General features: G+C 44.9%; 2 protein-coding genes across 5 annotated transcripts; one reads left to right on the top strand and one right to left on the bottom strand.

The window, feature by feature from the left end:
• Positions 1-606: 606 nt before the first annotated feature.
• ZNHIT2 (zinc finger HIT-type containing 2) lies at positions 607-3,258 on the top strand. Its single transcript, XM_069968296.1, has one exon. The coding sequence runs from the start codon at positions 649-651 to the stop codon at positions 2,557-2,559; it is 1,911 nt and encodes a 636-aa protein (XP_069824397.1). The 5' UTR covers positions 607-648; the 3' UTR covers positions 2,560-3,258.
• A 2,794-nt stretch (positions 3,259-6,052) lies between these two features.
• On the bottom strand, positions 6,053-23,104 carry TM7SF2 (transmembrane 7 superfamily member 2). Of its 4 annotated transcripts, none has more exons than XM_069965536.1 (11): positions 23,010-23,104; positions 16,649-16,732; positions 14,117-14,313; positions 13,698-13,752; positions 13,360-13,554; positions 12,528-12,631; positions 12,109-12,228; positions 11,845-12,013; positions 10,587-10,667; positions 7,191-7,313; positions 6,053-6,340 (listed from the first exon to the last, which is right to left on the bottom strand). In XM_069965536.1, exons 2-11 carry the CDS (start codon positions 16,704-16,706, stop codon positions 6,180-6,182), a joined length of 1,263 nt encoding a protein of 420 aa, XP_069821637.1. In that variant the 5' UTR covers positions 16,707-16,732; positions 23,010-23,104; the 3' UTR covers positions 6,053-6,179. The 4 variants fall into 4 exon arrangements, with proteins under 4 accessions (XP_069821637.1, XP_069821636.1, XP_069821639.1 ...); XM_069965535.1 differs by having other exon boundaries at positions 23,006-23,097; XM_069965538.1 differs by lacking the exon at positions 23,010-23,104 and adding an exon at positions 21,376-21,388.
• Between the last annotated feature and the right edge of the window lie 2,356 nt (positions 23,105-25,460).

Here is a 25,460-nt window from a genome sequence, read left to right as displayed (position 1 = left end):
TTCACTTCCTGGATAAAATGGTGATGTCACGACCCGACTCCCAGAGCTGTGCGGCTGTGGCTGCTGGAGAGGATGATGGCAGAGGGATGCTCAGTGTCCCTCCAGTGCCCCCAGCAGCCACAGCCCGCACAGCTTTGGGAGTTGGGTCGTGACATCACCATTTTATCCAGGAGGTGAAGCCTTGATGCAGTAGTAAGTGCAGGGAAAAAAGCACTTTATAAGCATTTCCTATAATAAGTGTATATTGGTGATTTGTATAACTTTTGGGGGGCAATACAATACTTTAATAAAAATTTTCGCCTGACTTCTCCTTTAATAGTACTCAATATCACAGCTTAACTTGCAGCGTCAAGTCCACTATGATACTTAATGTGTAAAGGGCAAGACACCCTATTAGAGGTTTAAAATAAAAACTATTTTCATATCATATCATATACAAGTGTCCATATGGTTGAAAAAAAAGCCTCATCTGGCTACTGTGTCCATCACGTGATCTCGGGTCTATGCGTTCCAACTACGAAAAGCGCCAAGGATTTGGCACGTGTAAATAAGCGACTTCCTGTTCCCGGGTCACCTGACATTATTCTCCATTCTCATTGGTGAACGCTACAGAAAGTGTAGATCGGTGCTAAGGTAACGTTGACTTTAATGGCAGCGCCGGAGCCCGAGATTGTGTTACCGGGCCGCAGCTCTTCTCCCACACCGGCCATAACAGCACCACATGGCGGCCCCGGTCCCGTGGTGTGCGCGCTGTGTCTGTCCGCTCCCGGGAAGTACACGTGTCCGCGGTGTAACGCTCCGTACTGCAGCCTGGCCTGTTACCGGGGGGCCCGGCACTCCGCCTGCTCCGAGCTCTTCTACAGGGATGCCGTGCTGCGGACTCTAAGGGAGGAAGACGCCGAGAGAAGGGGGAGGAGGCAGGTGGAGGAGACGCTGCTGAAGCTGAGGGAGGAGGAGGCGCCGCTGTGCGGTACAGATGCGGTTATTAGTGAGGAGGAGAGCGGCTTGTGGGACAGTCTCTCCTGCCAGGAGAAGGAGCACTTCAATCAGTTGTTACAGAGTGGCCACATTGGCTCCCTGGTGCCTGAGTGGAGGCCATGGTGGGAGAACCAGCAGGGATACAAGATCATGGAGCTGCCAGAGGCTGCACAGTGCCAGGGAGCTGCTCTGCCAACCTGCCAGCACCATACTGACAGCAGGGATACACAGTGCCAGGGAGCTGCTCCGCCAACCTGCCAGCACCATACTGACAGCAGGAATACACCAACCTGCCAGCACCATACTGACAGCAGGGATACACCAACCTGCCAGCACCATACTGACAGCAGGGATACACAGTGCCAGGGAGCTGCTCTGCCAACCTGCCAGCACCATACTGACAGCAGGGATACACAGTGCCAGGGAGCTGCTCCGCCAGCCTGCCAGCACCATACTGACAGCAGGGATACACAGTGCCAGGGAGCTGCTCCGCCAACCTGCCAGCACCATACTGACAGCAGGGATACACAGTGCCAGGGAGCTGCTCCGCCAGCCTGCCAACACCGTACCAACAGCAGGAATACACCAACCTGCCAGCACCATACTGACAGCAAGGATACACAGTGTCAGGGAGCTGCTCCGCCAACCTGCCAGCACCATACCGGCAGCAAGGATACACAGTGTCAAGGAGCTGCTCCGCCAACCTGCCAGCACCATACTGACAGACAGCATATGCCAAGCCAGGGAGCTGCTCCGCCAACCTGCCAGCACCATACTGGCAGCAGGCATACACCAAGCCAGACCAGAGAAGCTGCAAGTCCTGAGAAGAGAGGAGGAGTATCTGCTCAACATGGCCACCACCAGTCAAATACAGATATAAAGCCAAAGAAGGAAGAAACGCTACAGAGAGATCCAGGTCTAGATGACCTAGTATCAGAACTCCCACCACTTCTAGGGTCTATCCCACCATTGTCCTCGCTTACCCGTCACCCTTCTCCATTAGTCCGCTTCACCTTGGTCAACGTCATCTACAGCTATGCCTTCTCCCTCCTGAGACATAATGGTGACCTGAGTGATCCGGATATCTTGGCGGATTTCGTAGGGACCCTGCTGTCTGTGTCCGGGGCGCTTAGCACAACTATTGTGTACAATTCCACAGCTCACGCCCTGAAGAGCGCTGTGCGAGCCGCTTCAGACCCCTTACTGGGTGGAGATGAAGGTGGTGCTATTTTGGCAATGGAGGCTACAGCTAAAATCCTCCTGGGCAATGGTGGTAAAAGATTTTCCCTGGCCGCACTGTCCCATCTATACCAGTTACTGGGAAAGGCTCGTAAACTTGTGGCGGCAGAGAAGGAGGTGAGGAAAGGAGCCTTCAATGCCAAGAAAAAGTGCCTGTTCCTTGCATCGTGGGTGAATGAGAATGAGGGGAGTTTGTCCGTATTATCTGCAGAGGTCATGGTGGAATATAAAGGGTATCTGAAAGATCTCAATGAAGTGGATGAGATATCAAAAGGACTTCAACGAGTCTGGGGCGGGAAAAGACCACCACCAAAGAAGACACTCATACAGGAGGTGGACTAAAAGATGGACATGATGGAAAGATACCTCTCTAGGCTGGTCTGGGGGACATGTGGTCATGTTCACCTTTTCAGACAGAAACTAGGACACCAGGCTTTTACCGATGAAGGTGTTTGCAGTGCCGGTAGATGTGTTAATATTCTTTTCTACCATTTGCTGTTAAACTTATCCGTAAAATCCTGGTGACTGAGTCCGTTAAATCTGGCTATAGCCTCTAAACTAACAATGTGTTTCTATGGGAACAGAGCAAACTTAGTCCTTAATTCTCGACCATATAGAGTTGTTAGCCAGAAGTAGGGGACAGATAGAACCAAGACTGCATAGAGTTTGTGGTGTTACTATGGAAACACATTGGTCTGCAGAACATCGGCATAAGCATTTATATTAAATGGGTATTGTCACATAAACTGGATGTCTCTAGGATGGATATTATGTCTTTTGGCATGACCTCTCACTGTAGTCCTGTCTGTGATAGGGAGGGCAGTGCTGAAAAGTGTATTTTGTACTATTGCAGATGAGTATTATGCTCTGCCCTGTATTTATATTCATATATTAGACTATTTGTAACAGAAGAATGCTGTAGTGTTATAGAAACAGTCCATTAGGTCATTGTTTAAACCTGTAACTTCAACCCTCCATGAAGCATGTACGGTGATTCACTGTCCTGGACTGTTCTCCCGTATGACATGATGTATTAATATCATGCTGGGAGTGGTGAAACTGTTTGAAGGTTTGTGCCGCTGTAATGACAGCCGTGCAATCATTCAAACAGTTTCCCCACTTCTGGCATGATATTAATACATCATGCCATACAGGAAAACAGTCCAGGACAGGGATTCACCGTACATGCTTCACAAAGAACATAGGACATGTGGATCCAGCCTAAGGGCCCGGTCACACTGAGCAAAAGACGCAGATTCTGCTTGAAATTCTGCCTGTCCTATTGCTTCAATGGGATTTTTAGTGCGCCTCTGCTATCCGCTCAAAGAATAAACATGTTCATTCTTTGAGCGGAGAGCAGAGGCGCATGAGAAATCCCATTGAAGCAAAAGAACAGGCATAATTTCAAGCGGAATCTGCACGTAAAGTCCACCTTTTTTGCAAAGGGTGACTGAGCCCTTAGACAAGTCATTTCCAAACAGCTCTATTCTTGTCCATGATCTGTGCCTGTTATTGCAAGGACTTCCAATTACATATAGTCTAAACCAGGATGCCTTGTACTGTTTACTAAATAGTTAAAGGAGAAATCTGGCAAAAAAATTTCAGATTTCAGTGTCCCCCTGCCATCATCCTCTCCAGCAGCCACAGCCCGCACAGCTCTGGGAGTTCCAGTGGGTCGTGACATCATCATTTTATCCAGGACATGAAGCCTTGATGCAGTAGTAAGTGTAAGGAAAAAAGCACTTTATAAGCATTTCCCGTAATAAGTGTATATTGGTGATTTGTATAACTTTTGGGGGGCAATACAATACTTTAATAAAAATTTTCGCCGGACTTCTCCTTTAAAGTTTATAGCACTATCTCGGAGATATAACCCAGCTACTACTCTCCCATCACCTGCTCATGCTATGAGCAGGTGGGGAGAGTAGTAGTTCAGCAGTCCAGAGGGGCGGCGATTCGGCGGGCTTACTGTTATGTACTGATTGCTTACATTTATGAAATACTTTGGGGAGCAAGGACACTTGCTCCCCAAAGTATTTCATAAATGTATTCAATCAAAAACACTGTATATTACATTTATATACACATCCATTGTAATTCCAATGGCGTGTCCAGCAGGGGCGCACTATATATAGAAGTCAATGGTACTCATTGACTTCTATATATAGAGCGCCCCCTGCTGGACACTCCATAGGAATTACACCTTTCGTCGTGACGTCACTGCTTCAGAGATAATTCTAACACTTCCCGATACACTAAATTAAGGGAAATAGCAGTATATGAGCATTTCCCATAATTAATGTACATTAGAAAATTATATAACTTTCCATCAGTAATAACATATAAAAAATAAATTTTGGCCGGACTTCTCCTTTAAGCGATCGCATAACGATTTTTCCGTACGATGTATCGTTCCTTCTAAACGCTGATCGTTATAAAAAAAATCGTTCATTCAAAATCGTTAATCGTGCGATTGGGCGAATTATCGCTCCGTGTAAAACCACCATTATGGTGGTTTTACACGGAGCAATAATTCGCCTGATCGCACGATCGTTCGCTGCGTTTACACGTACGATAATCGTTCGAATTCGTTTGTTATCATGCAAATTCAAACGATAAATCGTTCCGTGTAAAACCTCCATTAGGTAAGTAACATTGCATTTGAGCTAGTGTGCTGCCCTCAAGAATTCCATTTTTTTTCCCTGCTGTAATTGTTAGCTCTCTTGCACAATGTCCCGAGACTAAAGCCCGCACTCTGTGTGTGTGGGGGGGAATCGTCTCTATAATACTATGATATGGCAACTTACATACCAAAATATCCTTAAGCCGGAGATACAGTTAAAAACTTAAGACAAGTTTTATTAAAAAACAACTACTTTTTATTGCTTTTTCATTTTTTTATACAAATTTCCCTCAAAATATTTTATAAATCATATCAATAATCAGATATTACTCAAGTGTTAGCCAGCCATAGTACAGCTCTGCATGGGAGCCGTATGCTTAGTGCTGAGAAGTGGACAAGATCCCATCAGAAGAGCACAAACAGCTCCTGCTCACAGCTATATCAAAGGTGCGTTCACATGTACAGGATCTGTCGCAGATTTGATGCTGTGTTAAGTTATTTAGTTACAGTGATATCTGCCCCATCAAATCTGCTGCAGATCCTGTACGTGTGAACACACCCATTTATCCCTGCAAGTTCCATTATTATTAATGGGACAATTTCAGAAATGTCTGCTACAAAATCTGTATGTGAATTACCCCCTTAAAACTACTGGATGCAAATAAGGTCACTGTTATTTAAATTACTTAAAAAAATAAATCAGCAAATTGTATAAAATTGTTAGATCCCAAGCCCAATCTACCCCTGGTGGTAAAACCTTCAGGCAGTCTAATGGTAGATTTGAGCTAGTAGTCCACTTTCCAGCATGGCAGGCTACAGGCAGATCAGTTTCACCTCTGTCAGACTGTCCGGTCAAAAAAGGGATGGCAATGTAGATAAAGAAGAAAAATGAGTAGTAGTGTTCGTTTTCTTGTTTATGTTGAAAGGATGCCAATGTTTGCAAACCAGGCCAAAGAATTGAATAGGCCAAACGCCATCCAATTATGACTATGTTCAGTATGTATGGGACTAAATAAGGTGGTTGAACAGTGGAAAGTCAGGAAATAGACCAAACACAGTCACCACTAAAGTACACTTGGCCATTCAATGTTACGGGACCATCAGCAACACATTGGTCTGCGTGCTGGCATCCCTTTTCTAGCATTTTGTCAAAGGACAGCCTGATGCAGTGGTGAAGACAATGTGAATGCAGCTGGAGCCATTCCCCCCCCCCCCCCCCCCTATATAAGATCACACATTCTCCATTATAAATTTTACACCATGTAAATCTTGGCAGTCAGTGCCTATATTCTTGTCTTTGTGGCACTGAAGCTGAAATACTAGTTTGTGGATGGATGAATCAGTAGATGTATGGGAATATCCTGTAAGGCACTCTTCTGCAGTATTCCTGCCAGGCTAGTCCATACTTCTTCATACACTGGTGCTCATCTCTTGCCTCACGGTGAATCAGGAGACCAGTGAAATAAAGAACATAGAAGTAGGGTAAGATGTGACTAAGACCTGTGGGAGAGAATGAACACGGAACACACAGTAAAGGTAAAAAGTAAGAAAATATACAGGATACACCATGAATGCTCAATATATGTGGGTCTACTCCTATCTTTAAAACCAGCACCTATCAGTTTGGGTTAGGGCCATATTACAGTACCCAATGACTTATGTAAGCAAGCGCCAATCTGCTAGATTGTTAGCGATGTCTGTGCAGCCCTTGTAAAATTATGAACTATGCATACCTCTCTGCACTCCCTGACTTCCCGCTAGCTTCAGCTCTCTCCCCACAGTGTCCGAAGTGAAGAGACAGCGCTGCGGACAGTGATTGGCTGAGCAGCCCATCACTTCAGACACTGCAGGGAGCGAGCTGAAGCTAGCAGGACATCAGGGAGCGCAGAGAGGTAAGTATAGTTTATAGTTTTACACAGTTATCAGCCCTAAATGACTGTGCAAATGAATCAGCCGCATATCGCTATTACGCATAGCAATGCACTACAATGATTTTAGGTCAGGACCAAAGGACAAAATCAGCCAGCTGATCATTATGTTTGTTACACGGAGCGATGATCTTCTGAATTGGCTTGATGTGGCTGGCTTCTTTAGTACAGGATCTCTAATACACATGCACACTGACATCAGCTGACCATGCATATTGACATATAGCCACCATTTCCGCTGATGGGATCCAATTTTATATCTAGTTCCTGGCACTTAATATGGCATTGTGAAGTCACAGAAGCACAATAATAACCTCCTGCTTACTGTGAAAAGATGAGTACAATCCAATGACACCTGTCAGGGGTCTCCTTCCTGTACTCATACGATGTGATTTTTAAATTTTAGCACTACAGAGACTTACCGCATGGCAGTGACCAGGCCAGAGCCATAATTAAATCTCCCAGGTAATTTGGGTGACGAACAAGACCCCACCATCCAGATACAAGAAGCCGCTTTCCTGTTGCTGTTGGGATGGTTTCCAAACCTAAAAAATTATGGAGAGTGTTTTAAGTGCAGTGCAAAATACTGTCAAGGCAACCGGAATTCATCACCTAACTGATGTTAAAGGGGTTATCCAGCGCTACAAAACTATGGCCATTTTCTTCCAGAGACAGACAGAGACAAAAGTGTCTCCAACTGCTCAGTTCCATTGAAGTGAATGGAGCTTAAAGGGGTTGTCCAGTGAAAATCTTTTTCTTTCAAATCAATTGGTGTCAGAAAGTTATATAGATTTGTAATTTACTTCTATTAAAAAATCTCAAGTCCTCCCATACTTATTCGCTACTATATGTCCTGCAGGAAATGTCTTATTTTCATTCAGTGCTCTCTGCTGACATCTCTGGCTGAGATAGGAACTGTACAGAGTAGAAGAGGTTTTCTATGGAGATTCCCATAGAAAGCCTCTCCTGCTTTGGACAGTTTTCTGGGCTAATACATTGCTCAGGATGTTTGGTGATATTTTTATAAAATTTCTCCTGACAGTGCCCTATGATGTCATTGTACATCGTGCTCGCTCACTGGTTATAGGCGCTCGCGGTCTCGTGTGACCGCTGAGGCCAGTGATTGGCTGCATTATCCCATGTGCAGTAATATCACTAGCCGCCATCCTCTGGGCACTCCAGAGCTGTGGCAGCACTAACCCAGATCCAAGAGGAGGGTGAATATCAGTTAAAAAATTTTTCCACACCATCCAAGAGACGGGTTCTGCTGTGTCCATTATACCCGATGGAGGGGCCGATAGAGATGAGTGAGCAGGAAGAAGAGACATGAAGGACAGCTGTTTGCAGACTGGGCACCTAAAACACTGGATTCAGAGGTCATAAAGGTCAGTGGTTATCTAGGAACTTGCTGAGAGAAGATTGCAGGGTGTTGTGCACTGCAGGACTGCTCCGTGCTCACTCACTCCTCTCAGCCCCTCCCCTCTCCATAGACACATAATGGACACAAATCCTGCTTCTGAAGTCAGGGGGGGACCTAGGAAAACAGCTTTTACAGTACAGAAGGAAACTTTTGGTAAATAAAACCTATTACAGAGTTTCTTAACCCCTAGACGACCCTGGACATACAGTTACGTCCTGGATGTTTCCCCTGCTATGAAGCTTCATAGGAGGTGGGAGCCGGCTGCAGTGAGCAGCCGGCACCTAACCGCTAATGACAGGCTGCAGCGATTGCGCTGCAGTGTGTCATTAACTCCTTAAAGCCGCGATCGCATCGCGTCCTCTGTCACTTACTGATCGGGACCCCTGCAGTATCGGACCCCCGATCGCTGTATCGGACCGCCGGAGGTCTCTTACCTTCCTCCGTGCGGTCCATTCGGCGATCTACTCACTGAGCCTGCACAGGCAGGCTCAATGAGCAGATCGCCTATCACACTGATCAATGCTATGCCTATGGCATAGCAGTGATCCGTGCGAATAATCACACTAGTGTATGTAGAAGTCCCCCAAAGGGACTTCAAATTTGTGTAAAAGAAAAAAAAAAAAAAGTTAAAAACACAAATACACTACCCAAACCCCTCCCCTGATAAAAGTTGAAATCACCCCCCTTTCTCATTATATAAATAAAACATATAAAAATACATAAACATATAATATACCATAGCGTGCGTAATTGCCCGATCTATTAAAATATAATAAGCGTCATTGCGAATGGCGTACACGAAAAGAGGTGAAAAAAGTGCGCGGATTACCGATTTTGTTACATGATAGATATAAAAAAAAAATATATAAAAAAAATTAATAAAAAGTGATCAAAATGTCAGATCTTCACACATATGGTATTAATAAAAACTAGAGATCATGGTGGAAAAAATGACACCCCTTACAGCCCCGTAGGTGAAAAACTAAAACTGTTATAAGTGTCACAATAGGCCCATTTTATTAATAACTAATTGCCAAAAAAGGATTTCATTAAAAAAAATATATAACATTAGAGAATCTGTGTAAACCTGCATATGGTTGTGTTCGGACTGACCTATAGAGTAATAGTATCATGTCGCTGTTACCATATAGTTCATTACGTAGACACAGGAACCCCCCAAACGTTACCATATTGCATTCTTTTTTACGATTTCACCTATTTATATCTTCATAAATAATAATTTTGGAATTCCATCATACATGTTATGGTAAAATGAAAGGTGCCATTACAAAGTACAACTATTCCTGTAAAAAACAAGCACTTCCATGGCCTGTAGATAGAAAACAGAAAGTGCTAGAGCTCTTAGAAGTGAAGGAGGGAAAAACTAAACACTAAGATCAAAATTTGCGCTCAAAGGGTTAAAAATCGCTTGTAGATATTTGTTTTCAGAAAAATGACCCTGAATTGTCAGTTACGCTTTAAATGTCTGCAGAGGGCAAACCTGTCTACAAGGGGGAATATGTCTGCAGTAGGGGCATAACTTGCTACATCAGGGCACACCTGGCTAAAATTGGCATATTTGGCTGGAGGAGTTATATCTTGCTACAAGGGGCATATGAGCATAACAGGCTGTAGGTGGCATATGTAACTACATCGGACATGCCTGGCTACAAGAGGCATATCTGGATACAGGGGGGGCATACCTGACTATAAGGGGCACATCTGGCTGCAGTGGACATACTTGACTATTGGATACAAAGGGCATATCTGGCTGCAGGGGGCATAACTTACTACAGTAGACATACGGGGCTACAGGGGCCATTGTATCTAAAAGGAGGCATGGGGCCTTTCTGTCTGAAGGGGGTATATCTGGCTACAAGACGTATTGCCTCTACCTACAGGGGGCATATCTGGTTACAATGGGCATTATTAATGGCTACAGGGGGCATTGTTTAAGGCTACAGAGGGTACTATATCCAACTACAGATGGCATTATTACTGACTACAGGGAGCATTATTATTTGAGATTACTTGAGCATTATTACTGGGATTTACAGATTAGTCACATTTTTATAGGGGGATCTGATCTGGGAATCAACTGCTGACAGACTTTATACTGAGCCTATGGCTGCAGTGTAATCTCAGCCTTATTTTGTTAGATTTCAACTAGAGAAGAGTGAACCTGGAGCATGCACGAGTCCATCCGAACCCCATTGTTCGGCATTTGATTAGCGGTGGCTGCTGAAGTTGGATAAAGCCCTAAGGCTATGTGGAAAACATGGATATAGTCATTGGCTGTATCCATGTTTTCCAGACAACCTTAGAGCTTTATTACTTCTCATCTAGGCAAAAAGACTGAACAAAATATATATACTGGTTACTGTTTATATTTCCTTACCAGCCACACTTGGGTCTGAAGGATTTCTTCGGAAGGCATTTTTCTGGGAGTTAGACCCTCGGAAAATGATGTATCCAACAGCTGCCAAAATGTAAGGAACTGAATTAGAACAATATGAACCCAAACCTGAACAAAACCTACCTATGTGAATTTCCGTATTTTAGGCATGAATTTAATACTTCTTCTTACTGTAAGTTCATCTTTGAACACCATGGTACACTTATAGAGTATTACCAACATAAAACAGTAACTACAAATATATGGCATTACTTATCTAATACTGATCAGGAGATACACCCTGTATACCGGCTTAAAGGGGTTATCCAGCGCTACAAAAACATGGCAACTTTCCCCCTACTGTTGTCTCCAGTTATGGTGGGGTTTTGAATCTCCGTTCCATTGAAGTAAATGGAGTTAAATTGCAAACCACACCTGAACTGGAGACAACAGTAGGGAGAAAAGTGGCCATGTTTTTGTAGGGCTGGATAACCCTTTTAGGCTTGCCCTCTACCGTCCTTGACTGTCAGTATGCATGTGAAGGGAGTAAGTTTATCTCCCATAAGAACAGAAGATTTAACATAAAAGTAAATGCGCACAATTCTTCTTTCATGACATATGTCTGGGTAGAACAAGCCCACCTCCATACACATAGGGGGAGATTTATCAAGATGCGCCTCTGGCATATGCCATGAAGAAGAGGCAGATTCCCCCCTTTTCCATGACATTTGCCAGCCATATCCCCCAATCGCCTGATGGATGGGCAGGGGTGTCACAGCAAGGTGGTGATGTGGCCTCCTCCCATTCCAGATTTATCATGATTTACGCCAGCTCCCACTCAGGTGTAGATTTGTGTTGCAATGCCTGCGTAGGGACGGCCGGCTTTACTAAGAGGCGTGCGTCTGGGAAAAGGGTGCGGGGTCACCTATATGTCCCCCTAGTCTAGTGTTGCTGACATGACAAAACTATTAACCATGGGATCTAAGGGGTTATACGGCTAGGATCACCATTACCTCTGTTCTAAGCTGTTGCAGCAGAGTGCCAGCTTTAGTATATAGCCAATACCTGCTGCAGAGCCTGTTCCATCCCTGCACCATAAATGGCATTAACTACCTGATGCCAACACCGTCAATGGCACCAAGAGGTTAATATCAGTCATCAGTATAACCTGACACATACACACATGTTGGGATCTTGGGCCTGTAGGACTACTTTCATCACAATAGCACTTTGTTTAGAGGAAAAAATAAAGTGATCATACCGTTGAGAAGGGCGATGCCAATGGCAGCCAGGGTGCTCAGTTCCTGTGGGTGACGGACTAAAAAGTATCCCTGCAGCGAATATGTAAATGGGACCCAGCATAAATCTCCAAATGCCAACATGAAGCCAAATCCATCATGTACAATGTCCATGGTGGTGAGGATCGCTTCCTAGTGACAGAGAATACAAAATATCTCATGGATGAACACACCTCATGTTTGCCACCTATGGTCTGTGCTCCTTCTGACCCCCCATTGATGCTGACCTCATGCCATAGAGCGTCTATGACGTATAGAGCCTGGAATCCACACACCAAGATCATGGGGAGAGAGGGAGATCCCCGGAGCTCAATGTCCTTCATCAGGAAGCACAGATTGATCAAACACTGGAAAAGAACATTTAATGTCAAAGGGGTAAACTAAATAATTTTTGTTACTGTATACACGTCAGGATTAGTTAGGAAAGACAAGTATCTTTAAAAGGATGGGAAATCAACCTGACAATCATGGAAAGCAAACTGAGGGCAAATGGGAACCAAGCCTTCCTGTCCAAGGTGGCCAGGTGTGTGACGTCAACCAGGACATACTGTATGTAAAAAGCGGCTACCAGCGAGGGCTTTCTTCAATAGTTGTTATCTAACTACAAGCTTTGTCTGACACCAAGATGCCTGAAAACAATTCTCACCCAACCAATGAGTCCGGGCCGCAGCTCACAGAAATACTTCAGGTCAAAGGAGCCAATACGAGGGTTCAGTTCATGCCCAATGAAAAAGTCATAAAGGGGATTTCCTTTAAAATAAAAAATAAAAACATATAAATACATTTTTTACAAGATTAAATATTACAAAGGGGGGGGGAGGACGCAGTAACTGGGATCAACCAGAGCACTAATGTTGTAATGTAATGTTATTCAGGCAGCAGGACTCTCCTGAAAGGTTCCTTTTAGGGTAGCTTAACACACACCGTATCGCAGCAGATTTTCTGCTGTGGCTCCACAGTGGATCTGCAGCAGATTTGATCTAAATAACTGAACACAGCATCAAATCTGCACCATGCAACCTTAGGCCATGTTCCCTCATTGTAAGAAACTGGCCGGGACAGAACGGCCGATGTCAGAGAAGATCATCCCGGCCGGTACCGCAGTACCAGCCGGATGTTTACTGCCGCTGAATTTAGATGTGGGCGCATCCGTGTGAGCCCGCAACCGAATTCCCCGCTGCACACAATGGAGCATGCGGCCAGAGCCGCACGCTCCATTGTGTGAACTGACAGGTTTTCTGCGGCGGCTATTCAGTGAATAGCGGCCGCAGAAAACTGACATGTCAGTTTCTTGCGGCGCCTCTAGGGGTCCCGGCTGGAGTGTATACTATGTGTATACACTTCGGCCGGGATTCCTTAGAAGGCAGCACTACGTAAGTTACGTAAGAAACTTACGTAGTGTGAACATAGCCTTAATGTGTTTCAGCAGTATGACAGTATGTGATTTCTCTCCATATTACTTAGGATTAATTCCTTACCTGAATTGCCGCCTGGTGCCAGTGCAGACTCTGGTGCTGCCAAAGACTTGATGTAAAGAAAGATGCTGAGTGCTAGAGATAGGATTGCTGAGGCAACAGCAAACTGCAGGAAGTGGTCATAAACATAAGAGAGGGGCAACCGGACCATCACTGCCACGCCTGCCAGGAGGGCACTCACCAGGAATGCATAAAAAGCTGCCAAAAGACACAAATCAGAACAACCTAACTATAAGAATAAGCTGATTAATCCAACCCAGATGCCCAACAAAGCATAATTGTCAGCATTTTCGGACACATTATACATGGAATGAATCTGTCCCATCACCATTATAACTCACCATTTATTTTATATTTAAGGCGGGTATTATCTCTCAAAGTGATTCCTTCAGCGATCTGAAAGGACATTATTGCTGGGTTATTATTTCATATCGTTGATGACATGTGAGAAATGACATAATAGATCCAAACTGTTCTATGTATCATATGGATCAGTATGATCACTGCACCTGTGCAAGGCGGTTTTAATCTAGTCACACATGGAGTATTGATCAGGTAGAACATAAAGCACATTTCCTGGTATCATGATAAACATGCATGGTTCATACTAGCTTCCATCTAAAAAATGGATCTGTCATTGCAATCATTGTAAAATGATATTGACAAATGCGACAGTAAAGGGAGTTGATAACCCCCCCCCCCCACACACACACACACACACAAAATAATAATTATTATAAATATTATAAAAATGACATACTGTTCCCATAGGCAACATATACAGCACTGCCTGCAGTGCCACCCAACCCAACAGCAGTGTCAGAGCAAATGGGTTCCACAAAGACTCCAGCATGGGAAGAGGACCTGGCACCTGCAACACACTGGCATCATCTGTATTACATGCAAGCAGGAGGTATAGGACGGTTCCAGGCAGGAATACAAATAGTAGTAAGGCCCCTATACACAGGGAAGAGAAAACAAATCTTTAAGTATGTCAGTTCCAACAGCACCTTAAATGAAGTTCAGTGGTGCCTTGGATTACGAGCATAATTTGTTCCAGGACTGTGCTTGTAATCCAAATCCACTCCTAAACCAAAGCAAATTTTCCTATAAGAAATCATAAAAATGCAGCCAGTTGGTTCCACGCCCCAAACATAATGATTTTTTATTCTGAAAAATTCTAACATATAAAACACATGAAACAAACAATGAGAAACTGAATATGTGATAACTTACTGTACTGTATAGCAACCAGCATATGGAGTATAATGTATAGTAAGTGCATAAACCTGAAATAACGGCAGCAATTTGTAGATACAGAATGGAACTGCAGATCCCCATAATGCAGTAGTGTAATACAACAGGCAGGGGCCTAACTACCACTGTAGCAGCCATAGCGACCGCTGCATAAGGGGGCCTCATGGACCCCTCCTGCAATACACTTGGCTCCCTGAGCTGTCTTCATTTGCAGCACCCGGTGGCCATGTGGGCCTCCTGTGCTTAGCAAATGTCCCTTAAACTGCAAGCACTCCTAACTACACTTGACGGCTTAGTGGTCAGTCAGGAAGGGGGCCCAATCAAAAGTTTGCTATAGGGCCCAGCTATTTCTAGTTACGCTGCTGACAGCAAGCTAGAATAGAGAAGCAGGACTGCTGTCAGAGGTCTGTGTGGTCAGCGGATAGCAGTGGGGAAGGGGGGTGTTCATCATTGACCAATCAGGAAGTGAGAATCACAGAGCTGTGCAGGAGGACAGTGACAGAGACTTCTCTATACAGCAGCGTGTATAGCTGAGCACATTATAGCAGAAATAGAGAGCATGAGAAACACAAGGGCTGACAGAGGCTGCAAAGAGCATGAAGAAATGAGCAGGGCATATGTGGGTACAGTATATGAGCACTCTCTGTCCAGGGAGAGAGGGGTTACAGCTATGGAGAGATTACCTCCACAGTGCTGTCCCCTGATGTAAGCCCCAGCCTGAAGTGGATCTGCTATGATTTTGAAGGTGAGGGAGACTTCCTGGGTCAGAGTACAGGGCTGTAGACCACGCTATGCAGACCATGCCCCTCCCCCACTTCCCCTCCCACCCAGTACAGGGAGCTCTTAAAGCAACTCTGTACCCACAATCTGACCCCCCCAAACCGCTTGTACCTTTGGATAGCTGCTTTTAATCCAAGATCTATCCTGGGGTCCATTTGGCAGCTGATGCAGTTATTGTCCTAAAAAACAACTTTTAAACTTGCAGCCCTGTGTCAAATTGGCATGGCTAGAGTGCATATGCCCTAGGCTTGCAATGCCCCTCCATCCCTCCTAGTCACTAGGAATGCCTTTAGGCAGGACTTTTCCTATTCATCACCTGTCTGAACACTGCACAGGTGCCTTAACGATCCAGCTTATGTGCAGTGTTTACACAGGCAATGAATAGGAGAAATTGTTCTAGGGGCATTCCTAATGATGAAGAGGGTGGGGAGGAGGGACGGAGGGGGTGTCGCAATTCTAGCACATGGGTACTTCTTTTTTTTAGGACAATAAATGCATCACCTGCTGAACAGACCCCCGACAGATCTTGGATAAAAAACAGCTATTTGAAGGTACAAGTGGTTTGGGTGGGGGGGGGGGCAGTTTGTGGGTACTGAGTCGTTTTAAATCAAAGCAATGCTCTTAAAGAAGAAGTCCGGCGAAAATGTTTATTGAAGTATTGTATTGCCCCCCAAAAGTTACACAAATCACCAATATACACTTATTATGGGAAATGCTTCACTCCCTGAATAAAATGGTGATGTCACGACCCGACTCCCAGAGCTGGGCGGGCTGTGGCTGCTGGAGAGGATGATGGCAGGGGGGCACTGAGGGACACTGAGCATCCCTCTGCCATCATCCTCTCCAGAAGCCACAGCCTGCACAGCTCTGGGAGTCGGGTCGTGACATCATCATTTTATCCAGGAAGTGAAGCCTTGATGCAGTAGTAAGTGCAGGGAAAAAGCATTTCCCATAATAAGTGTATATTAGGGATTTATATAACTTTTCAAGGGCAACACAATACTTTAAAAGTTTTCACCGGACTTCTCCTTTAATCCAAGTTACAATTTTGGAAAACTGTGAGCTCTTCTTGCAAAATGCTCTCAGTCCAAGTTACTCTTTAACCGAGGTTCCACTGTTTACTTGTTCAAAATGATGCATGCCTTACTGGACTGGATCACCATCCACAGTCCACAAAGCAAATAGTCAGAGACAGCATCTCAGTGTAAGTACGGTATTACTACACTGTTCTACACAGAGGGTCATACACTCTTACCAATAGATCCTCCAAATTCAAACTCTTTCGTACGTGGGGTTTTTATCTTATCCGCCATTATCTCTTCTAGAAGGGAAGCGTTCACTAGAATAATAATAAAATTCAATCAGTCAAAAATACAAAACAAGCGCCTCTTTATTCCTCACCAGTATTTATTACCTGGAATCAGCTCCATCTTTTCTATATACTGTACCTCATTTTATTTTCCACTATCAGAGCTCACAAAAGCCAAGAGGGCTGCTCATCAGAGTATGCGTAGGATGCATCGTGTTACACTCCCAGTCCCTTTGCTTTAACCATGGCATTTCATATTATAAGCAATATATAAATAGGTAACAAAATAAACCATGTCCCTTTGTTTGTTTTGTTTAAGGGCTCAATCACACAGTACAAAAAATGGTTGGCTGGTATGCTATATACCACAGTGCACTGATTTTAATAGACTATACCTAGTTTTTGGTCCATCTCTAGGCATATACTGTTTTATATACTGCTGAGACCTGCAGTGATCAGGAGATATAGCCGGGGAGAGAGTGTGGCAGCGCCATTCCCAGTCAACCTCTAATTCCGACAATGTTATTCTCATAGACTTCCATTGTTGGAATTGGCCCTTACAGAGATACAGCTGGGGAGTGGATCGCACTGCTGCTTCAATCTCTCCCCGGCTATATCTCCTGATGACATGTCAATAGTTATTTTTGTGATAGGTACTCCTTACAATAGACATGTCAGCAGCTTTTTAATGCCTAGACTAAAGGCAGTGTACAATAGGGAGTCTAAGCATTGTTTCTTTACATAGAACATGAAGTGGCGGAGCTGTATACACCCCTGGGAAGGCCTGTTTTTCTCCTTTGTTTGATGCCCTGTGGTAAAAAATATCTAGTGCAGGCTGTAAACTAACACACATAACATTATGGCCATTATGGTAAGTGTTGGATAACCATCCGAATAGTATACTGACCTATCCTGCAGTGTAACCATACAGAATTCATTGGTTTCAATGGACTGAACATAGAGTAACCGATGTGAGGCTCGCCATACTGAAAGCAGCAATGGGAAAATGGCTGCACAAACCGTCCTCCTCCCCACCCCATACTGTGCCACACCTGATCGGGATTAGAAAGTGTCACCAAATACAGAGTTGACTCTAATGGGAGCTGTGATGATAAAACTAGGGACTTGTTGCTTCCTTTTAGCGTGTTTCGGGTAATAATAGGTTCTGTTATAGACCACTGAAAACCAGTGCATTTTTTTAAATTCAAAACAGTGTGTTTAATGCCTGTGTGAACATACCCTTAAACTGGTTATAGACATGAGATTCAAAGCAGATACACAACTGACTGCACATCTGTTGTATCCCTGTGTATAGGTGGCTGGCAAGTATTATAAAGCAATGGTTCATTCACCTATGGTTAACATTAGGCACCCGTGCCCGGGCCTAGTCCTTTACCAGGGAGACTATACCTACATTGTAATGAACTCTAATAGAGGTAACTGATGTGATGCATGAATGATAGATATATCAATGTCATCTACAATCAGGACTCTGCCCTGTGCTGTAGGCTGCTACACATACCAAGGGCTTGTAACCTTTGAGCATGTAAGGTATGTTAAGAAAATGGGCTGAAAGGCCATTGCTGGGTGTATGCTTTTTAGGAGGGGGTTAAATTCCCAAACGCAGGAAGTAAATTCTGCAAAGCTGGTAGGCACAGGACGCCCTATAACAAACCACAGCGACCATGGTGCGAGTGCTCTTTTTCCTGTCAAACATAATGGCAGAACCAGACAATCCCTAAATAAGGTCAAGCGTGGTGGTATCCATCACACAATAAAGAGGAAAGATCCATTGATCCCATAAAAAAAGCATATAGGTGGACTCACTGATCCCCCACATCTCCTAGCATTAGAGATGAGCGAACCGGGTTCGGATTCGAATCGATCCAAACCCGATCGTTCGGTATTTGATTAACTGGGGCTGCTGAACTTGAATAAAGCTCTAAGGTTGTCTGGAAAACATGGATACAGCCAATGACTATATCCATGTTTTTTCACATAGGCTTAGGGCTTTATCCAAGTTCAGCAGCCACCGCTAATCAAATGCCGAAAGTTCGGGTTCGGATCGACTCGAGCATGCTCCAAGTTCGCTCATCTCTACCCAGCATGCATTGTACCTCAGAATCAATTGCCGCATACTCACACACGTATCTGCCACCGCTTACTCTATCAGCTTTTGCTTTGCACAGTAAACACAGTATCTATTTACATAGATAGATGAGAGAGAGAAAGAGAGAGAGAGATAAAACAACAATGTCTCCTTTCCCCTATACTTCTCTGGAGAGGCTGTTGTTTCCCTGCCCTTGGCCAGGTGATCACTGTGAGATGTCAGTGGTGGATGTGGTTTCACATAAGGTTTAACAGCTTGCCTGGCAATTGAAGCAACAAAGATCATGTGACCTCTGTCTCAGAAGGGAGGGGGAGGACAGAGGAGTCCCGACAGAGTGGACCAGGAAGTGAGGATTTTCTGCAGCTTATCAGGGTGTAAGTCAGGATGTGATGCAGACAAACTGACCAATTTGGGTAATAGAAACCTATTACAAACAAGTTTAAGATTATGGGTGGGAAATTAACAGGGTTAAATCTTTCTTAACTGGAAATCCCCTTTAAACCCCTTTTATACATACCGTATTTTCCAGTTGCGACTGGGCGTATAAGAAGACCCCTGACTTTTAAGAAGAATGTCAGGGCTTCACCCTATATGCTGGAAAAAGTTAACCCCTTCCTGACCACAGCCCTGCAGGTAAATAAATAAAATTAAAAAAATAAAAAAAAACTTAACTCACCTGGGGCCCGTTCCCAGCATCCATGCGCATCCTGTCCGGTTCAAGGCGCAGGCAAAGTGACATACACTGCCTGCGCCGGAGACCGCCGAAACTCTCGCAAGCAGCCAAGCGTCTCCTCGGAGAGGCTTGGAGACGCTCAGCTGCCAGGAAAGCTTCGGGAGGATGAAAGAGGCTTCAGGAACTTCGCGCGCCTTTCTCATTCTCCCGGCAACCGAGCGTCTCCGAGCCTCTCCGATGAGACGCTCCGCTGCTCAGGAGAGGTTCGGCAATCTCTGGTGCAGGCAGTGTACGTCACACTGCCCGCGCCAGGAATGGTACGGGAGGCGCACGGATGCCGGGAACAGGCCCCAGGTGAGTTAACTGTTTTTTTTTTTTTTACAGTGGTCGCCCTATATAGTGGGGATGCGGCCAATTTTGAGCTCCCCCACCGTATGGGGCAACCATACTCAGCGTATAAGACAACCCCCGACTTCTAAGAAGATTTTTCAGGGTTAAAAAGTTGTCTTATACGCCAGAAAATACGGTACCTGTATTTCTTGTCACCTTATTGGCTGTCGAGTTTGCTCTGACAATCTGTAAGGTCTGAAGACCGCTACTGAACACACATAGGCAGCTCTAGAGCTAAGCGTATAGACTGCATGTTATAGCAGAGTGGACATAGACTGCTGTATGTTTCTAAGATCAAGCAGAACATTTCTGATCACCTCTATTGATTGTATCAAGAAAACGGCTTTGGGGCCTAATCATAAGGCTTATAGCTGCATAATTTATTTACATGGAAACTACACTGATATCTTGATATGTCAAAAAACAGGCATTGTCATCTTTGAAAACCCTGATCCCACTCACTTCAATATAAGTGATATACACTATAACTGCACACATGACCACATGGTCACTGGATATGTCAGTCTGCATGCAGCTCAGGGTCAGGGAATATGAGATCCCTGCGGCAGAGCTCTCCTACCTGTCTCTCCAGCTGCTGTAAAACTACAACACAAGGCATTCTGGGAGCTGTAGTTTTCCAACAGAAGGAAAAGCACATGTTGGGGATCGCTGCCCTATAGTCTTGTAGGTTATTATGGGAGCATCAGCACCCCCAGAGCTAAAGGATGGTATACAAAGAATCTGGCTGTAATAACAAAGCTTCACTATATATAGACTGGAAGAAAACACTGCTATCCAGCACAGCTCTATATCACACTGCACACAGCTCACACACACTCACCTACCTGAAGCTCTGCACCACACACAGCTCACACTCACCTACCTACAGCTCTATATCACACAGCTCACACTCACCTACCTGCAGCTCTATATCACACAGCTCACACTCACCTACCTGCAGCTCTATATCACACAGCTCACACTCACCTACCTGCAGCTCTATATCACACAGCTCACACTCACCTACCTGCAGCTCTATATCACACAGCTCACACTCACCTACCTGCAGCTCTATATCACACTGCACACAGCTCACACTCACCTACCTACAGCTCTGCACCACACAGCTCACACTCATCTACCTGCAGCTCTATATCACACTGCACACAGCTCACACACACACCTACCTGCAGCTCTATATCACACAGCTCACACTCACCTACCTGCAGCTCTGCACCACACACAGCTCACACTCACCTACCTGCAGCTCTATATCACACTGCACACAGCCCACACACACACCTACCTACAGCTCTGCACCACACACACAGCTCTGCACCGCACACACACACACACACAGCTCTGCACCACACACTGCACACAGCTCATACTCACCTACCTGCAGCTCTATATCACACAGCTCACACTCACCTACCTGAAGCTCTGCACCACACTGCACACACTCACCTACCTGCAGCTCTGCACACAGCTCACACTCACCTACCTGCAGCTCTGTACCACACAGCTCACATTTACCTACCTGCAGCTCTATATCACACAGCTCACACTCACCTACCTGAAGCTCTGCACCACACACTGCACACACACACACACACACACCTTCCTACAGCTCTGCACCACACACTGCACAGTTCACACACACACACCTTCCTACAGCTCTGCACCACACACAGCTCACACTCACCTAACTGCAGCTCTGCACCACACACTGCACACAGCTCACACTCACCTACCTGCAGCTCTGCACCACACAAAGTTCACACTCACCTACCTGCAGCTCTGCACCACACACAGTTCACACTCACCTACCTGCAGCTCTGCACCACACAGCTCACACTCACCTTCCTACAGCTCTGCACCACACACTGCACACAGTTCACACTCACCTACCTGCAGCTCTATATCACACAGCTCACACTCACCTACCTGCAGCTCTATATCACACAGCTCACACTCACCTACCTGCAGCTCTATATCACACAGCTCACACTCACCTACCTGCAGCTCTATATCACACAGCTCACACTCACCTACCTGCAGCTCTATATCACACAGCTCACACTCACCTACCTGCAGCTCTATATCACACAGCTCACACTCACCTACCTGCAGCTCTATATCACACTGCACACAGCTCACACACACCTACCTACAGCTCTGCACCACACAGCTCACACTCATCTACCTGCAGCTCTATATCACACTGCACACAGCTCACACACACACCTACCTGCAGCTCTATATCACACAGCTCACACTCACCTACCTGCAGCTCTGCACCACACACAGCTCACACTCACCTACCTGCAGCTCTATATCACACTGCACACAGCCCACACACACACCTACCTACAGCTCTGCACCACACACTGCACACACACACAGCTCTGCACCACACACTGCACACAGCTCATACTCACCTACCTGCAGCTCTATATCACACAGCTCACACTCACCTACCTGAAGCTCTGCACCACACACTGCACACACTCACCTACCTGCAGCTCTGCACACAGCTCACACTCACCTACCTGCAGCTCTGTACCACACAGCTCACATTTACTTACCTGCAGCTCTATATCACACAGCTCACACTCACCTACCTGAAGCTCTGCACCACACACTGCACACTGCCCACACACACACACACACACCTTCCTACAGCTCTGCACCACACACTGCACAGTTCACACACACACACACACCTTCCTACAGCTCTGCACCACACACAGCTCACACTCACCTAACTGCAGCTCTGCACCACACACTGCACACAGCTCACACTCACCTACCTGCAGCTCTGCACCACACACAGTTCACACTCACCTACCTGCAGCTCTGCACCACACACAGCTCACACTCACCTACCTGCAGCTCTGCACCACACACTGCACACAGCTCACACTCACCTACTTGAAGCCCTGCACCACACACTGCACACAGCTCACACTCACCTACCTGCAGCTCTGCACCACACACAGTTCACACTCACCTTCCTACAGCTCTGCACCACACACTGCACACAGTTCACACTCACCTACCTGCAGCTCTATATCACACAGCTCACACTCACCTACCTGCAGCTCTATATCACACAGCTCACACTCACCTACCTGCAGCTCTGTACAGCCTGTGACTGTCCCTTTAATTCCAATCATCTCCTCATCGCTCCTCTTCCTATACTGTCACCAGCAGCAAGAACCAATCAGAAGCCGGATTGCCAGGCCACACCTTTCCTCAACCAATCGACTGCTGATATCGCTCGAGCCACGCTGGTGTGCTGAAGGGGATTGGCTGCAGTGGTCCCCATGGCTACAAGCCGTCCCGCCTATAGGCCGGTACAATGTTGTAAAATGATAAGAAAGAACTTGTCAACATTGTACTACGCCGTGTGTATAGAGCGATATGTGCATCTGACGTCACAGCCGGAGACCTGCAGATCCCCTCAAGCTGCCTCCCTCATCCTGGCTTTAGGCGATGTCCCTATACAGTATAATGAGATGCACAGAGGGTATATTACACCTCAGTTCAATTATATTGCATTCTGTGGCAAAATGTCGCAGTTATGTGACATGGCTGGAATAATCATACATATAAATATATCATTTGTAATTTTTATATTTCTCTTTTTTTCTGACTTGCCTAAAAATGCACAGGAACGCCTGCTGCCATCTAGTGGACGCTTGACATATTGCATTACAATATTCAAAATGATATGCTACCATCTAGTGGACACTTGACATATTACATTACACTATTCCAAATCCTATGCTGCCATCTAGTGGACACTTGACATATTGCATTACACTATTCCAAATCCTATGCTGCCATCTAGTGGACAATTTACATATTGCATTACACTATTCCAACTCCTATACTGCCATCTAGTGGACACTTGACATATTACATTACAGTATTTAAAACCCTATACTGCCATCTAGTGGACACTTGACATATTACATTACAGTATTTAAAACCCTATACTGCAATCTAGTGGACACTTGACATATTATATTACACTATTCCAACTGATATACTGCCATCTAGTGGACACTTGACATATTACATTACAGTATTCAAATTCCTATGCTGCCATCTAGTGGACACATGACATTTTGCATTACACTATTCCAAATCCTATACTGCCATCTCGTGGACACTTGACATAGTACATTACACTATTCCAAATCCTATGCTGCCATCTAGTGGACACTTGACATATTACATTACACTATTCAAAATCCTATGCTGTTATCTAGTTGACACTTGACATATTACATACACTATTAAAAATCCTACACTATTACACTTTTAAAAATCCTATATCTTATTGGCACTTGACATATTGCACTACACTATTCCAAATCAAATCCTATGCTGCCATCTAGTGGCCATTTGACATATTGCATTACACTATTCCAACTCGTATACTGCCATCTAGTGGACACTTGACATATTAAATTACAGTATTCAAAATCCTATGCTGCCATCTAGTGGACACTTGACATATGACATTACACTATTAAAAATCCTATACTGCCATCTTATTGGCACATGACATATTGCATTACACTATTCCAACTCTTATACTGCCATCTAGTGGACACTTGACATATTACATTACACTATTCCAACTCTTATACTGCCATCTAGTGGACACTTGACATATTACATTACAGCATTCAAAATCCTATACTGCCATATAGTGGACACTTGCCATATTACATTACGCTATTCAAAATCCTATACTGCCATCTAGTGAACACTTGACATATTACATTATGCTATTCAAAATCCTATGCTGCCATCTCATTGACACCTGACATATTGCATTACACTATTCCAAATCCTATGCTGCCATCTCATGGACCCTTGACATATTGCACTACATTTTTTCAAATTCTATACAGCAATCTAGTGGACACTTGACATATTGCATTACACTATTCCAAACCCTGTACTGCCATCTAGTGGACACTTGACATATTTCATTACACTATTCCAAATCCTATGCTGCCATCTCATGGACACTTGACATATTGCACTACATTTTTTCAAATTCTATACAGCAATCTAGTGGACACTTGACATATTGCATTACACTATTCCAAACCCTGTACTGCCATCTAGTGGACACTTGACATATTGCATTACACTATTCAAAATCCTATACTGCCATCTAGTGGACATTTGAAATATTTCATTACACTATTAAAAATCCTATACTGCCATCTCATTGACACTTGACATATTGCATTACACTACTCCAAATCCAATGCTGCCATCTAGTGAACACTTCACATATTACCTTACACTAACCTCTTCTTTAATCAGAACTTCTCATTCCCGCCTCCAAGACTTCTCTCGTGCTGCACCAGTTATCTGGAACTCCCTACCCAAAGACCTCAGACTTATTTCAAACAGACCCCAGTTTTAAGCGTGGCCTGAAGGCCCATCTCTTCAGGCGTGCTTATAACATTTCGTAATCTCGTCTTCCTTTGCTATCCCTTCTCCATCCTCTCTATAACTTCTTCGGTGCTAGTTACACTGTCCTTGTTATCTGA

The sequence above is a fragment of the Dendropsophus ebraccatus genome, chromosome 4 (genome assembly GCF_027789765.1).
Source record: "Dendropsophus ebraccatus isolate aDenEbr1 chromosome 4, aDenEbr1.pat, whole genome shotgun sequence".
NCBI lineage: Eukaryota > Metazoa > Chordata > Amphibia > Anura > Hylidae > Dendropsophus > Dendropsophus ebraccatus.
This window is presented reverse-complemented; position numbering and strand designations above follow the sequence as displayed.

What these genes read in the sequence shown, in the direction of transcription:
- TM7SF2 (XM_069965535.1), bottom strand. Translation starts at nt 23,054, where the DNA reads ATGATTGGAATTAAAGGGACAGTCACAGGCTGTACAGAGCTGCAGGTA. An exon ending in GGCCCGGACTCATTGGTTGG is followed by an intron (nt 12,229 to 12,527) that starts GTGAGAATTGTT and finishes GTTCTTTTCCAG; the next exon opens with TGTTTGATCAATCTGTGCTT. An exon ending in GGCCTGGTCACTGCCATGCG is followed by an intron (nt 6,341 to 7,190) that starts GTAAGTCTCTGT and finishes TCTCTCCCACAG; the next exon opens with GTCTTAGTCACATCTTACCC.
- ZNHIT2 (XM_069968296.1), top strand. Translation starts at nt 649, where the DNA reads ATGGCAGCGCCGGAGCCCGAGATTGTGTTACCGGGCCGCAGCTCTTCT.